This window comes from Eucalyptus grandis, chromosome 6 (assembly GCF_016545825.1).
Source record: "Eucalyptus grandis isolate ANBG69807.140 chromosome 6, ASM1654582v1, whole genome shotgun sequence".
In the NCBI taxonomy this organism is placed as follows: Eukaryota; Viridiplantae; Streptophyta; class Magnoliopsida; order Myrtales; family Myrtaceae; genus Eucalyptus; species Eucalyptus grandis.
Window position 1 is genome coordinate 3,182,022 of NC_052617.1, and position 14,580 is coordinate 3,196,601.

Sequence of the window (14,580 nt, forward strand, 5' to 3'; positions counted from 1 at the left end):
TGAGATTCCAGAAGGACAAACCTTTTCATTTTTAAGGTAAAGTGAAATCATATTCTCTTCACCATTTAGAGAATTCAGAACACCGGCAAGCTGTAAGCAGAAAGTAAGTGCATACAGTTTCCCCAGCATAGAAGCCTTTTTAAGGACCGTTTTACTCAGACTCCATATCTATGTACATACCCATATACATGCTTATGTGCCACATGCGCAGCTCCTTGAACACAATCATGGACGTCGACTAGACAAACAATGGATAATATTAACAGAAGGAGAACCTCAAACTGTGGCTGCCGATCTATATAACTCCCAGCAGATCCAGTTCCTCCACAGTCAAGAGGACATAAACAATGTAATGCCAATCTCTCCTCAACCTGAGGATATTCAAACAGCAAATTGAAAAAAGGAAAAGGTTATGTCAATGTTTTAAATTCTTCAACATGAAGAGATTGTTTCAACAAAAAAATAAGACCACCAAAGGATTGGTAGAGATTGATTATATGCACAAACAGAGTGAACATACCAGCATTTGCAATTTTTTTGCCTTCAAAACTAATAAAATGAAGTCAATCTCTATGGCAGGCTGTTCAAGAGTTTTCACTAAAAAGAGTCAACATGGGAAGATCAAATGGTGCTTCCCTGATACTGCAGGCGAATCCTAAACTAGATGATAAAAAGAGAGAACACGGATTTCCTAGACTTCTAAGGCTTTCCATTAGATGCTTTTGGCTGTCTATTTGTAGATATATGGTTGCTGTCATTACTGTTACATCTCAAAATATCAATCAAGCTCTCCCCAAAGCATGACAGGTGACAAAAGATCCCTATAAACATCATGAGCTTGACATTAGAAGCGATAATAAAACTGGACGGACTTGCAAAGAAAGGAAAATTTTGAATATTGGTAAACATTTAGTCCATCTAAAATGACTCTTCTCCAGTCTTCTCAGAAACAAAACATTGAAAAAAACAAAAATACTAACTATACATCTCCTTAAACTCAAACCATTAAGTATTATTCAATTATCCTTTAAATATTGTATGATCAGAGGAAAAATTTGCCACAACAAAGTGCATGTATCAGCAACCATACCCTGTTCACTGATTTTCATCCTTACTCATATCAGTTTGACCAGTAAGAGATTCCATTGATGGTTTCCTGCAAGAAAGATGATCATTTGGGAGACAATCAACTTGTGAACATAGTAGAATGGACCAGACTTGAACTTGAAGGTCTAAGTAGTGATTCTAGTTATAGCACTGTGTAGTCATATACTACCTTAGATTAGTGTACTCAAGTTGATCACATGAACCGGTGCTTAAGTTACAATCCTGAGCTTTAAGCATTGCAACATCCGATTTGTTCTCATCCTGCAAGGGTCAGCACAAGTATATAGTTGACATTTGACAAAGAGCGGCAACGAAGTTTACCCCCACAAAAGAAACTTACAGCAGTTTTTGCCACTTCCCAATCTGGAGTTTTTGCAGCTAGAAGAGAAATGTACTGCTCCATTGCCACATCTGGGCTCATGTTCCCTAGCCTTTGCCAAGCATTCCTTGCACAACGTAAGCACTTCCCTCCATCACTCACACATAGCAGCTGTCAACCCTGTTATAAACCTAGCAATCAAACTATACCGTGTAACTCGGCACAGCGCAAGCCCTAAGTTTCAAGCATGTTTGCTTTCTTGGTTTCAGTTTGAAAGGTTTCCTATGGAACATTGAGCAACACAGCTCCTCCTAGTGCAGGCGCATTGAAGGGACTCAATCTTTCTAGTTGATCGATTTTTATTCAGTATGCTTACCATCTAAGTTATCAATAATTATCTTCTTATTCAACAATGACCAGTTCCAAACTTAAGTAAGTGGCTCTAACCAGACACCCACACAATGTGGCTGAGAGACAGAGAACTGGAAATGCCCTCATTGTCATCTGGGTTTCACCAGTCCAAAATGACAGGTAGAAGCACATCTATTTTGATTTGGAGACCAGAAAAAAAAAATGTTTGGATCAACAACAAGAATCTTAGATCTGCAAATCACAGCCTTGTACCCTTGGTCAACAAGGCTTCTACTAAGACAGTTTAATGAAATTATGTAGCTTTCGGGCAAAACAAGCAGAGGAATAGCATCATCCGCTGCACTCGACAAGGAAAGATCTAAATCATTAATTACTTCTCCCTTCCGTTATTTCAAAAGGCTAATCGACAACCCCTTGCGTCCTTCTTTCCTCAATATTATCAAAAGTTTCATTTTTTTTTTTTTCCAATTAGATGCTTTCGACTCATTCTCTGCTTCGAGATTCAACAGTCAAATCCTTTTCTTCGATTCTAATTGCGCCCTCAAGTGCAAAACAAAGGACACCTCGATCGTTCGATTACGAGAGCCGCTCACAAAAATACAAAACAGATCACCACGAACAAAAAGCAAAGAGATAGCGCAGGAGTTATGGTGGTACCACTTAGCACGGGCAGAGACCATGAGGGCCATAGGCTGCGTTTCGTGGCAAGGCCCTTCGGTGGCCACTTTGTGGAGGCCATAGAGCTGCATTTTCACGTCGCTGCCGATGCTCTCCAGCCGATCATCCGTATTCGCAGGGTCGACATATCTCGCCGCCACGGCAAATTTCTTCTCCAACTCACTCCTCTCGATCCCCTCCCAGCCGTCGTCGTCGTCGTCGCCGTCGCCGTCGCCGTCGCCGTCGCCGGCATCATCACCGCCCACCCTCAAAACCTCTTTTTTTTCATCAATTCGCTCTTGTTCGTGCTCTGACTGCTCTGCTCGCGCTGCCTCCGCACTTTTAGGCACACGAGGCTGCGGCTCCTCGTCTTTTCCTCCGAGCGAAGGACGGTCGTCGTCTTCCCCGGCCCCACCGGAACGACATTCGCTCTCTTTCTCCACGACTAACTCCGACGCACCAACACTCTCCTCCTCCGCCTTCGGCTCAGCCGGCAATTCAACAGCCACCGGCGGTCCCTCCGCCGCCTCGCCGCGCTCCGTCCCAACTTCCTCCTCGCCGCATCGCGCCGGCTCAACAACTTCCACCGCAGAAGCGACCTCGTCTCCAAACCGATCGACCTTACCCGCCGCGGCTCCCCGCACGAACTCGACTCCCCTCTCGCTCTCGGGCCCCCGGGAGCTCAGCCGCGCCCCGACCTCGGCGCCTCCCGGCGCGGGGGCGCGATCGGCGAGCTCGCCCGACTCGCCGTCGGGATCGCGGACGTCGTCGCCGGCCATGGCCACCGACACGAGCTTGGCGACGACGAAGGAGAGGAGGACGGCGAGGACGGCGGTCGCGAGCAGCTCGTGAACCCACTCCATGATCAGAAAGAAGGACGGAGAAGGCAGGGGGGGAGGGGACTGAAAAGCTGGTCACGGGACTGCGTGCGGTAGGCGGAGAGGAAGAAAAAGAAACGACTTTCCGAAAGCTGAAGGAGAGAGAGAGAGAGAGGAATTATGAAGAAAGAGAGAAGAGAGAGAAAGGGAGAGGGAGAAAAGGAGGGAGGAGAGGGATATTTGCAGAGCAGAGGAAGGTATATTCTTTTGCAAATTTATCTCCCCGCTTTCCCAAGCCCTGGAGCTTCTCTTTCTCTCTCTCTCTCTCTCTAGGAATGATGCTAACTGCTAACTGATCTCATGAACATACTGTTCAGCCTGAGGAACAAGCTTTGGTCGGATTTTATTTTTTTCTTTTTCCCTTCCAATTCAAATTTTCGAAATGATCTTATTGGAAAAGTTTCGATATCTAGACATTCGAATGATAGAATGATATTCTTTTCATCACAATGTTTCATTTATATCGATCGTGATAAATGCATCTGAAATCAGGCTTCATTCGTTTTGTGAAGAATTAATTGATTTGAAAAATATTATTCTAAAAATGATCGTTGCATTGCTTATAAAAATGAATGATTAAAAAATATTGTTATCATTCATAGAAATATTTAGAAATGAATTATAGTCAACAATGATCATTCTTTTTTTCATTAAATAAACGGAATCTAAGCATGCTAGCCATTGCTTCAAGATAGATCTGATTATAAAATTAGTGGCCCGCAAACTCGGCAAGCCAAGCGTAAGCGACGAGGGCTTGAAGGTTTTTTGAACAAGCTTGGACAATGGCATCTAATGAGAAATCTCAATCTTGAGATGTTTATGTAAGAATTTTATGACAAGCGCAGCTAGTGTGGACCAACTTTTAGGCTTAGGTTTAAGGTTCGGCCTAACCTGACACCAACTAACCAATGATCACCTCACTCCGAAGCACTCGTTAACAATATCCTATTTAAAAAATAGATTCTTCCCTATTAAATTTTCTCAATAAGTATCTCAAAAATACTCATTCACATCATCTTTGCTTAAGGTGATTGATTCTAAAGTTGGTAAGTTCCAAATCAAGGGCCTAAAATCTACCTTGTCATAGCCAATTCCTAGTTTTTGGAATCAAGAAACTAATATGTCAATCTTGAAACCGACTTAAAATCGAATTAGCCATTTCTAGGGTCGACCCAGGAATCAATCTACCTTCTTTTTTCTGTTTCATTCTTTTATTTGATATAAGACGCCATATTGGCCTGCTTAGTTGGAATGTTCAATCTTATTATTTTTACAAAAGTTCTTAATAAGAAAAGTTCTAGAGTTTGGGTTTGACCAGGTTTAAAATCAATCCTACCTGAGAATCAGCTTGGAAAGTGGTTGAAGGCCAAGAATTTGAGAGCTAAACTAATCGAGGCGGATTCCCAAATTTTTTACCCAAGAATTGAACTAGTTCTCATGTGAATGGGTTTGGAATTGAATTTGAATTGGCGTTGTTGCTCACCCCTAATCTTTACTAATATAGTATAGAGCCTAGATTGACTCCAACATTATATATAATTTATTCATGGTCCACTGCATCGGAAAAGGAGTGTATTACTAATTTATTCCAATTTCATTGCCGTAACATCACTATTTTTCTTGTTAATAAGCGTATTAAGGCGGTGAGTATGGTCAGAGGGAAAGACTTTGATTTCCCATAGTGTTATTAATAAGAACGTACAACAACAACAAAAAAAAAGTCAGAATATTGATGATTGTAATCTTTTTATAAGGTAAACCGATTACTTATCACGCATTGACAAAAAAAATTGATTGACAATTTGTGTTATTTTACTATGGTAGCATCGATTGTCCGTATTGGTCGGTATTATTATCATAACATTTTTTCACACGAGTGCAATATGTTTCTTATTGTAAATGGAGGAAAAGGTACCACTTCGTATTGTCGAACATAAAATTAAAATGTTGATTGTGTCTCCACATCTTTTTGAAAATCATCATAATTCTTTAAGGTGCGTTTGGAAGATGCTGAGTAGAGAAAACACTATCTTTTTAATCGCACTTTTCACGTTTCTTGCACAAATTCTAAATTGTTGATTATATTTGACCTAAATTTTCATTCCCCTATTTTTCCCGATTTCCCAAAAGGCTTTACCTAACCAAATCCTCGGCAAATTTCCAAATTTTTTTTTTAAATTTCCTTATCAAATTCCCCTTTTTCGTTTGGAAAAAAATGAAGGGGGACAAGAGGCGGAGACCCGGCAACAGCTGGCAACGCCGGCCGAGTAAAAAAAGGGTGACGGCGTACGAAAAGCGCACGAGCCCCTCTTCACCGCCGTTCGCTTTTTCGCTTTACCGCAGCCAACCGTGATCGCCGCATTCGAGTGAACTTCCCCCCCAGCCACTCGCTTTCCCGGGACGCTCGATTGGCCGAGGGACCCCGCCTCTTCATCATGACCTTCTTCCCCGAGCCGGCCGGCCGGATCGTTCCTTTTTCTTTTCTTGCTTCGCGTTCGGCGAGATTCAATCCGACAGCGCCAACGCATTAGATGGCCCATGTCCTACCACCGTCGATACATGCCGGCGCACCATCTCATATGTTTTTGTAAACCCTTTCAAAGTAGGGACGTCAATGGGCTGATTCGGACCGGGTTCTCCCCGGAATCCAAACCGAACAAGTCGGGGTCGACGTTATGTCTGATCCGAAACGTGACCCCGGGTTGTAATTAAAAGGGAAAAACCGATTCGGGTCTTTCTGTTTTTTCCCATTGCCCCTTTTCTTATTGGGTAGAGGTTTGTGTGAAGATTGACCAATCGAGGTGCCTTTGCGGGTCTGTTGGAATTTGTTACTAAATGAGATGGATCTTGCTTCTTAAAAAGGCCAACCAGTTATAGATGTTTGGACAAACTTGGCAACACCCTCCTCACAAGAAAGTCTAACGAAGTTACAAACAATGTGATTAATATGATTGCATATCAAATCCTTGCTTTCTACGAAAATTCCTTCCTTAGACCACTCAGTTAAGCTTCCGCAAAGGAAGGAATGCATACCAAAACAAAGTTGGTCAATTTTATGCGAGCATCTCCTACCATCTTAAAATGACCTTATTATTCATTGCTGGTCCCCACTATTGATTTAAGGTTATTTATTACATTCTTCTTCTCCTTCTTCTTCTTATTTGGGGCATGGAATGTTTGTTGGGATCATTGTGACCATTACCGTGCAACTCAACCAGCAAAGACACCAACCAAAAAGGAAAAAAAACCGGCAAAGACAAAAACCCTTGCCCATCTCGAACAATTTTTTGTCACCCTAGCCGCTTCTTCCACATCTATTATATTTCAATGTTTCCTTCGTATTTGTCTTCTTTTGAACTCATTCTTCATTGCCCACTCACATGAGAGTTTAACTATTTGTCATTACGTGAGCATCATACATTGGAGTGAAGAAAGGTTAGATTTATTTGGATAGTGTTCCCTTTATTTCCCCTAAATTCTCTTCATGACCATAAATTTTTTACTCCAATTTTCAATATGAATTTGTAAAAACTTATTCAAAGATTAAATATTATGCCTCATATATGCATTACACACAATTTACTCATCTTTCATTGTATTATTAGATTTACTAAATAAAATGAAAATCGAGACACATAGACTATAATGTAATGACATATATTAAAGTTATAGTTAAACCAAACACATTCATTAAAACTATTGAATAATATTGTTAGATTAATGGTTTCCTAGTACATAATACACACACACACACAACTCATTAACACAATAACTAGCCTTTTTTTTAAAGACAAAATAGTTGGTTATTTGCAATATAAACTATTTTTTATTTAAGAGGGACATCGGTTTTGTCCCGAATAGAAAAAAAAAATGGAGAAGAAGAAGAATCCAAATAAAATAGAAGGTAAAAAAAAAAGCGAGAAATAATTTTAAATCAAGAGTGAATCCCCATTTGACTTTAGTCTTCATTGTGTGCGGGTAAAATTGTAATTGAAAATTTTATTTTAAGTTCCAAAAACATGCTGTAGTGGGACTCAAGGTAATTGGGAAGGGGTTATAGTAGTTTTATCTTTCAGTAAAATTGAAACAAAAGAAAAAGAAAAAGAAAAGGTAGTTTTCTTAATGATCACATTATTAGATGCGAGGTTCGTAGCAAAAAGTATATTTAAAAAAGCGCCAATCTTTGCTAGCGAAGAAAGATAAATGAGAATGAACTAAGAACCCTGTAATCAAAAACCGCGGTCCATTCTGATCCCAAAAAAAAAAAAAAAAAAAAAAAAAACGGTGGTCCATGATATCATCATCAACCAGCATCAACAGTGGGCTCTTCCATTTCCTCGATTCATTAAATCACTAGCCACTGACCAGTAAGTATTTGGCCTCTTAGCAATGCTTCTTGCAGCAACCTATGTAAAGACGAACACTCTCCGGAAACCTTGTGTGCCCGACACTCCGACACGTGTCCGACACGCTCCGACACTGTCCCAACAAGTGTCGAAAATCCGACACGTGATCAACTCTTTCCAACACGCTCCGACACGCGAGTCCGGAATTCCGACACGCACGGGATCAATTTTAAAAATTTCTAATACTTGAGGGGTCAAAATATAAATATACACAAAGAAGTAATAAAAAAGTAATAAAATTTAGGAGTGTGCAAAATACCCGAATCGCTCGGACCGCCCAGAACCGGACAGGAACCGCCCAGAACCGGCGGTTCTTGAGAGAACCGATCCAGTTCCCAATTCCAATTTTTTGGAACCGGTGGGTACCGGTCCGGTTCCCGGTTCCATGGGCGGATCCATCCACCCGGAATGGACCGGAACCTTTTAATATTAAAAAAAAAAATTACTAAAAAAACCCTAGATTATATCTCATCTCCTCACTCCCTTCGTCTTCGGTTCTCTCTCTCTTTGTTTTTTCCTCGGTTCCTCCTAATCCTATCACTATTTCGATTCCTCCTCGAGCGTTGACGTCGCCACCGCTACTCCTCCGCCGCTGATGTTCGCCCCCTCGCGTCGGCCGCCACCGCCATAGCCGCGGAAAATTGTTTCGCGATCGTTACATGTTGAAAACCCGATCATAGACCTCCTCCCCTCCTTTCCAACTCATAGACCCAACCGTTCTATGTTGAAAACCAAAATTGTTTCGCGTCAAGATCGATTCCATGGATCCACAGGAACCGGACCGGACCGGCGGTCCAGTTCGGGTGGATCCATGCAACAAACAGTGGATCGGTTTCAATTTTTGAACCGGTCCTTAGCGGGCGGTTCCCGGTTCTAGGTTGGGAACCGCTCGCCCGGACCATGCACACCCCTAATAAAATTGCTATAAATATACACACATGGGGTCAATTTTTTTTTCAGTTTTATTTTTTTTTTTCAGTTTTATTTTTATTTTTAAAGTCTTTTACTCTGAAAGAAGTAATAAAAAAAATGCTATATATGATAAATAAATAAATTTAAAAATATCATTTAAGCATTTTTATTTAAACAATGTTTTTTCCTCTAAGTTTTGTGTATTATTGTAACAAATTAAAATAATGAATGATATTATTTAATATTTTTGTGTAAATTAATTCTAGGCTATTTTATTATTATTATTTATTTATGTATTTATATATAAAAATATATTTAATATATAACGTGTCGAACGTGTCGAAATTTTTATTTTTAAGAAATGACTAGCCACTGACCAGTAAGTATTTGGCCTCTTAGCAATGCTTCTTGCAGCAATCCATATGTTTCACCTTCTCTCAGCTTTTCTTCTGGTCTGCGATTTCATCGTGGTCAAATCTTTAAAGACACGTGAAGAACGTTTGAAGTCGAATTTGTAAGTTTTATAACGCAAAAGATTATATTTATTTTTATGGAAGTGGAAGCCTAAGCCTAAGCCTAAGCTGTCTTAGCTTTTAAGCCCCTCCAAACACCCCAAGTTAGGCCGACAATAAAGAAATCTGAAGATATCGCGCGTTTTTTGCTTTTCTCATGGCACGAAGCTGATCACATGTCTGATTGAAATAGAAATTCAAATTGCCCGGCGGCTCGAGTTTTGGTCGTACCTTTTGTTGACTTCTAGACAGTTTTCGCGCGTATCCTGTTCATGAGGATCGTGATCTTTGATGACTCACGATGGGGTGAATCACGGCTAACAAGTAAAAACTAGCAAGGCAGGCACTATAAATCTAGCCAAAAAAAGAATAAAGAATAAAGAAGAATAGAATAAAGAAGTACATCGGAAATCTCATAATTTATATCCTTTAGGATACTTGATTTCATTAGACCATTCAAATGGTGCAATCAAAGTAAGGGAAATAGTGCACTAAGTGCTTTAGTTAATTAAGTCTGATTTGAATAACAATCAAGTGGGTATGAAAGCAATCAAAACGATGTCAAAATACTATGCATAATGACTCTATTTCTTGAATGTAAATAAGCACCGCTAAGCGAGCAACGACTAATGCAAACAAAGCCGCAAATTGGTTTGGCATTATATATACTATTGAATGAGGCGTGTAGTGGGCAAAAAGACGACTACATTTGTCGCAAGAAGGTGGAGACATTTGAAAGAGCTTCACCAATTTATTTTTGAATTAAGGTGTATTTGCTCAAATCAAATACTGTTTGGTTAATTGACTTTTGATGTATTTTTGCAAAACAGCTTCTAAGTTGAAGAAGAAGAAGAAGAAGAAGAAGAGGAAAAAAAAAAAACAGAGGGCACGGCTATGGCGACTGCCAATCATGAGAGCATTGGCAAGTTTTGCATGATCGTCAATGACCATTGACATCCAATGCTTAGAAAATTAGTGAGGGTGAATTTGAAAGAAAAATGTCCTTTAACCCTTGAATAGCATTTTGAAAAATGCCGAAATGCAAATGCCAAATGAAAGTTACACGGTGCCGAAGAACTTTAAAAATGCTAATTTTGGTTCAAATACCTTTTGAAATGCTGAACCAAACTCTTTAATTTTAGCACAAAGGCCTTTAGAAGCCCAAAACCCCCTAAGAATGCAAAACCAAATATGCACTCTATATTACCCTCTGTTTTGATGATAATAAAATGATTAGAAGCGGTCATTTTGTGAAATTTCTTGAATGAATTTGACAAATAAGAATTTGAGCTTTGTTTGATTCTTCTTCTTCGTCTTATTTTTTGGACCCTATGGCCAAATCCGGCATCCCGTTCCAGTGCGTCACACCAATAAAGCCGCTGCCAGAGTTGTGTATACACATCGAGTTTAGGTCTCCTTTTAAAGGGCTCAACAGGACTCGAGATGCATAAAATCGAACGTTGCCACTAAACAATATGGTAAAATCTGTCATTTCGCTAATTATTGCGGGCGAGAGCGAGAGGAGGGAGAGCTTCTGTTAAGTATGCAGGGCGTTGATGGCCGAAAAGAGGAATGCGGGAAATGTGAGAACCGCACTCTAATAATGACGATTACGACTCAAAGTCTGGAATGGGAAACAGATGTGCCTTGACACGTATGCGGTTCTTTTGAGAATGCGCCCGCCATGATTTCCTTGTGCAGAAGCCGAGGGACATGGGAAGAAAGACGTGGAGAAATCACGAAAGAGCGACGACCCCACAAAATTGGGACTTCCGCGCGAAAGCATCCGCCATGCGTCAACGTCAATACCTCGGACACTGGCCATGTGCTGCTCGTGGGTAAGAACCTAAGGCCATTAATCAGAAGTTGGACCGCATTTGCCATTAAAACCACACCCTTGTGTGACCACACGATTAGAAAAAGTTCATTTTGTAGGCTTTATGGCGAAGTATCGATGGTTCGCCATCACGGGCTCGACATCCTTGCTCTTTGTCTCTCCTCATCCATCTTGAATCGTTACAACACATCGAGTGCATACGTAGTCCATCGCATTGCCTAGATCAAGCGAACTACAAGATAGGTTTGATCGAGAGATCGAATGAACCGGTGCATGTTATGAAAGCTCTCGCTCTCCCTCCCCCCCCTTCTTGGAGGCTATAGGGCTGAACTTGGACCAGGCACACGATGAAGTTTAGGGGAAGTGAGATTGGGCCGGCTCACCATGTCGAAGTTTCGAGCCTGCTCGGAGCCCACAATACGAAACAAGCCATCGGCCCAAAAAGAGAAAAGGGGGTTGTTGTTGGAAGTTCGATTCATTTTCTCGAGAGCAAGATTGATTTCAAAGTTCCATGTTGATGTGGGGTTGAATGGCTTCGGACAGCTGTATCGAACCCTAGCCACGGGCTGAATTCCAACCAAACATGTTGCAATTATTGTGTCAATGTGGGTGTGGGTTCAGATGACCTCACGGGTAAGTCAGCCAGCTCAGCCAGCTAACAGCAATCTTATCTTGAACGTTTCCAACTCCCAAGTGGAAATCAAAGTCACCTCCCCCACACCCCCCCCAAAAAAAAAAAAAAAAAAAAAAAGAGAGAGAGAAGAAGTGGAAATGAACGTGGAAATTCGGGTAACACGATTTCGGTAGAGTGGCCGTCATTCACACTTGCACGCCTTTGATGCTGAAGTGAAGCTGTTGAAACTGAATATTTATTTAGGGCTTATTCTTATGTTCAATTGGCAAGGGTTTAGGTTTAGCATATGCCCCTTAAAAGAAAAGCCAAAAAGCCAAAAGGAAAAAAATTTGAAAAGTGATAGATAGATCAGTGGCGGTGATAACTGAAGTCTCTTTCACCTTTACACTGAGGGTTAATCTTTACCAATCCCTAATATAGTTAAGAGATCTTTTGATTCGTGGCATCTTGATGCCTTCAGGAATAAGAAGATTCCTAACTTCTTGACCTCTCTCTCTCTCTCTCTGGGAACCCTTGGATTATATTCTTCTTTCAACTCCATCCATGGAGATATTGACATATCACTAACGGTTCTTTTACTTAGTCAATAGGCATTTCGGGGAAAAAAAATACCAATCGAAGTGGGCTACAGTAATTGAAAATCACACAATTCACTATTGTCCAAAACACCACGATCACCTAATGCCAAAAAAAAAGAAGAGGAAGGCAAAAAACTGGAAAAAAAACTAAGTCCAATTATTCTTCAACTGAAGATCTATGAATTAAACTGAGTGCAGAGCATGCGACACTTTGTTTGGCTCGAAAAAACCTTTCGGGCTCTCTGTTTTAATCTTCATCATGAAGAGAAAACGTTTCTGCGAAAGCATTTGGCAGCATTTTCAAAAAAAAATTAAAAGAACATAGGGGAAATTATCTTCAGAACTGAATTTGTGAACTAAAAATGATCCATGCTGTTTTCATTCCTATATGAAAATAGGAAAAAGAAGAGCTTTCCCCTACAACTTTTTAATGAAAATATATTAATTTAGATCGGTCTTTTTTTTGGGGGGGTGAATTTCTAATAAAGATATAAAGTTGAGCTATTTTCTCAAATAAATATTTGGAATAAATATTATTTCAAATAAAGACTTGAAGTGATTAGATCAATCTTAAATATGGATCTTAGCTCGCCAGCTGGCAAGCAAATGACATTTCCAGGAGGGCTGGATTGCTAGGAGTGCTGTGGTGTTATAATCTCTAGTAATAGTTGTGGCCAAGAAGATCCCTGTTGCGTCCCTGGTGGATGGGAGGGCTGGATGCACTTCGGAGGCCACTGGTTCTTCGTTGCAAGGATGCTGGGAAGTTATTGAACGTGACTTGGCTACGAGAGCGACCTAATTTGGATCTATGAGAGAGAACTTCAGGGATTGCTGATTGTTACTAGACTCGCCAGTTGCAACGCGAGTCGAGAGCCGCTGCACGCGACTAAGATCTGTTGGACGCAAATTTGCGCAATCCCAAGATCTCCATAACTAGAACAAGAACATGCATAATTGAGTAGAAAGATTAACGCACCTGTTTTGGGATCCATCGAACATAAAGTGGAAGCAGAAAAATGATTACCCACATATATCAAGGGGATCCACGCATCAAGTCATTCTCCTCTATTGCCCTCCGTATCACTAGGATTACCCACATATATCAAGGGATCCACGCATCAAGTCATTCTCCTCTATTGCCCTCCGTATCACTGGCTCAATGAGTTGGCCCCCTCACGTTTAGCGTTAGGTAAACGCCCTTAGGTGAGGATACACATGTGAGAATTAGGGTTAGAGGAGAGACTTGAGCACTATTTATAGAGTTTCCACCCCCTCATTACGGGCCAGCTCAACTCGGCCCACACTAGCTAGCCCATATTAGACTAATTAAGAAACATTCTATCTCTCTTTAGACCAACCCTGTTTTACGGTAACCGTAAAAACAGTAAATTACAATATCAATTAATTTAGTCCACATTAAGAAAACTCTTACAAGATCTTGTCAGCGTCACTTGGGATGAACTAAGGTAGTGCCTGTGCTGGGGCTCATCGAGCCGTCATTTGGAAGAGTTGGGCAAAGTCGGATGAGTAGTTCTCGATTGGTTCCACGGCGCTGGGATCCCTAGTTCACAGTAGGAAATTGGGCGAGGCGAGGTTATGGGTGAGTAACAAGTCATGGGGGAAAACTTGCTTGCCGGTTGGAGCATGGAGTGTTGTTGACGGTGTGTAAGCAAAGGCAACGCATGGTCGGGGGCATGGAGGCGAGGCTCAGTTGTGGGTGAGTAACAAGTCATAGGGGAAAACTTGCTTACCGACTGGAGCATGGAGTGTTGTTGACGATGTGTAAGCATAGGCGAAGCATGGTTAGGGGCACGGAGGCAAGGCGCGGTTATGGGTGTTAAATGGGTTGTGCAACCCATTTATGGTTAGATGGGTCATTAATGGGTCAAGCTTTATTTCATAAAGCATCCATAATGGGTTTTAATGGGTCAAGACTAAGATATATGGATTTTAAATGGGTTAGTTCTCTGACCCATTTATGACCCATTTATCAACCCATTTATTTTCACTCAAAACCTCACTATCTCTCTCTCTTCTCTTTAACTTTACAATTTTTTTATTATAAAAATTGAAATTATAATTATTATTATTTTAATTATTTTTTCTTTTTCTTTCCTTTTTTTTTTTCTTTCTTCTTCCTTCGGTTGTCGGCATGGCGATGGTCGACGACCAGCCAGGTGAGCCTCGAGCTCGCCAACGGCCGGCGAGGCTCGAGCCTCCGATCCGGCGAGACGCAAACTCGCCGACGTCGGGCAAGGCTCTAGCCTCACCAGATTTGGCGAGGGGCGAGCCTCGAGCTCTCCCGACGCCTGAGCCTCGAGCTCGCTAGATCTCGGGCGAGGCGGAGGCCTCGCCAACATTCGGCGAG

At 41.2% G+C, this 14,580-nt stretch overlaps 1 protein-coding gene across 1 annotated transcript; it reads right to left on the reverse strand.

Annotated features, from left to right (window-relative positions):
• LOC104447823 (acyl-CoA-binding domain-containing protein 3) lies at window positions 1-3,579 on the reverse strand. Its single transcript, XM_010061551.3, has 5 exons — window positions 2,456-3,579; window positions 1,448-1,553; window positions 1,277-1,368; window positions 1,091-1,156; window positions 1-371 (listed from the first exon to the last, which is right to left on the reverse strand). Exons 1-4 carry the CDS (start codon window positions 3,316-3,318, stop codon window positions 1,096-1,098), a joined length of 1,122 nt encoding a protein of 373 aa, XP_010059853.2. The 5' UTR covers window positions 3,319-3,579; the 3' UTR covers window positions 1-371; window positions 1,091-1,095.
• Between the last annotated feature and the right edge of the window lie 11,001 nt (window positions 3,580-14,580).

Coding starts and splice junctions, on each gene's coding strand:
- LOC104447823 (XM_010061551.3), bottom strand. CDS start 3,318: ATGGAGTGGGTTCACGAGCTGCTCGCGACCGCCGTCCTCGCCGTCCTC. Junction 1,369..1,447: donor GGGAAGTGGCAAAAACTGCT/GTAAGTTTCTTT, acceptor TGACCCTTGCAG/GATGAGAACAAATCGGATGT. Junction 1,157..1,276: donor CTTGAGTACACTAATCTAAG/GTAGTATATGAC, acceptor TCTTTCTTGCAG/GAAACCATCAATGGAATCTC.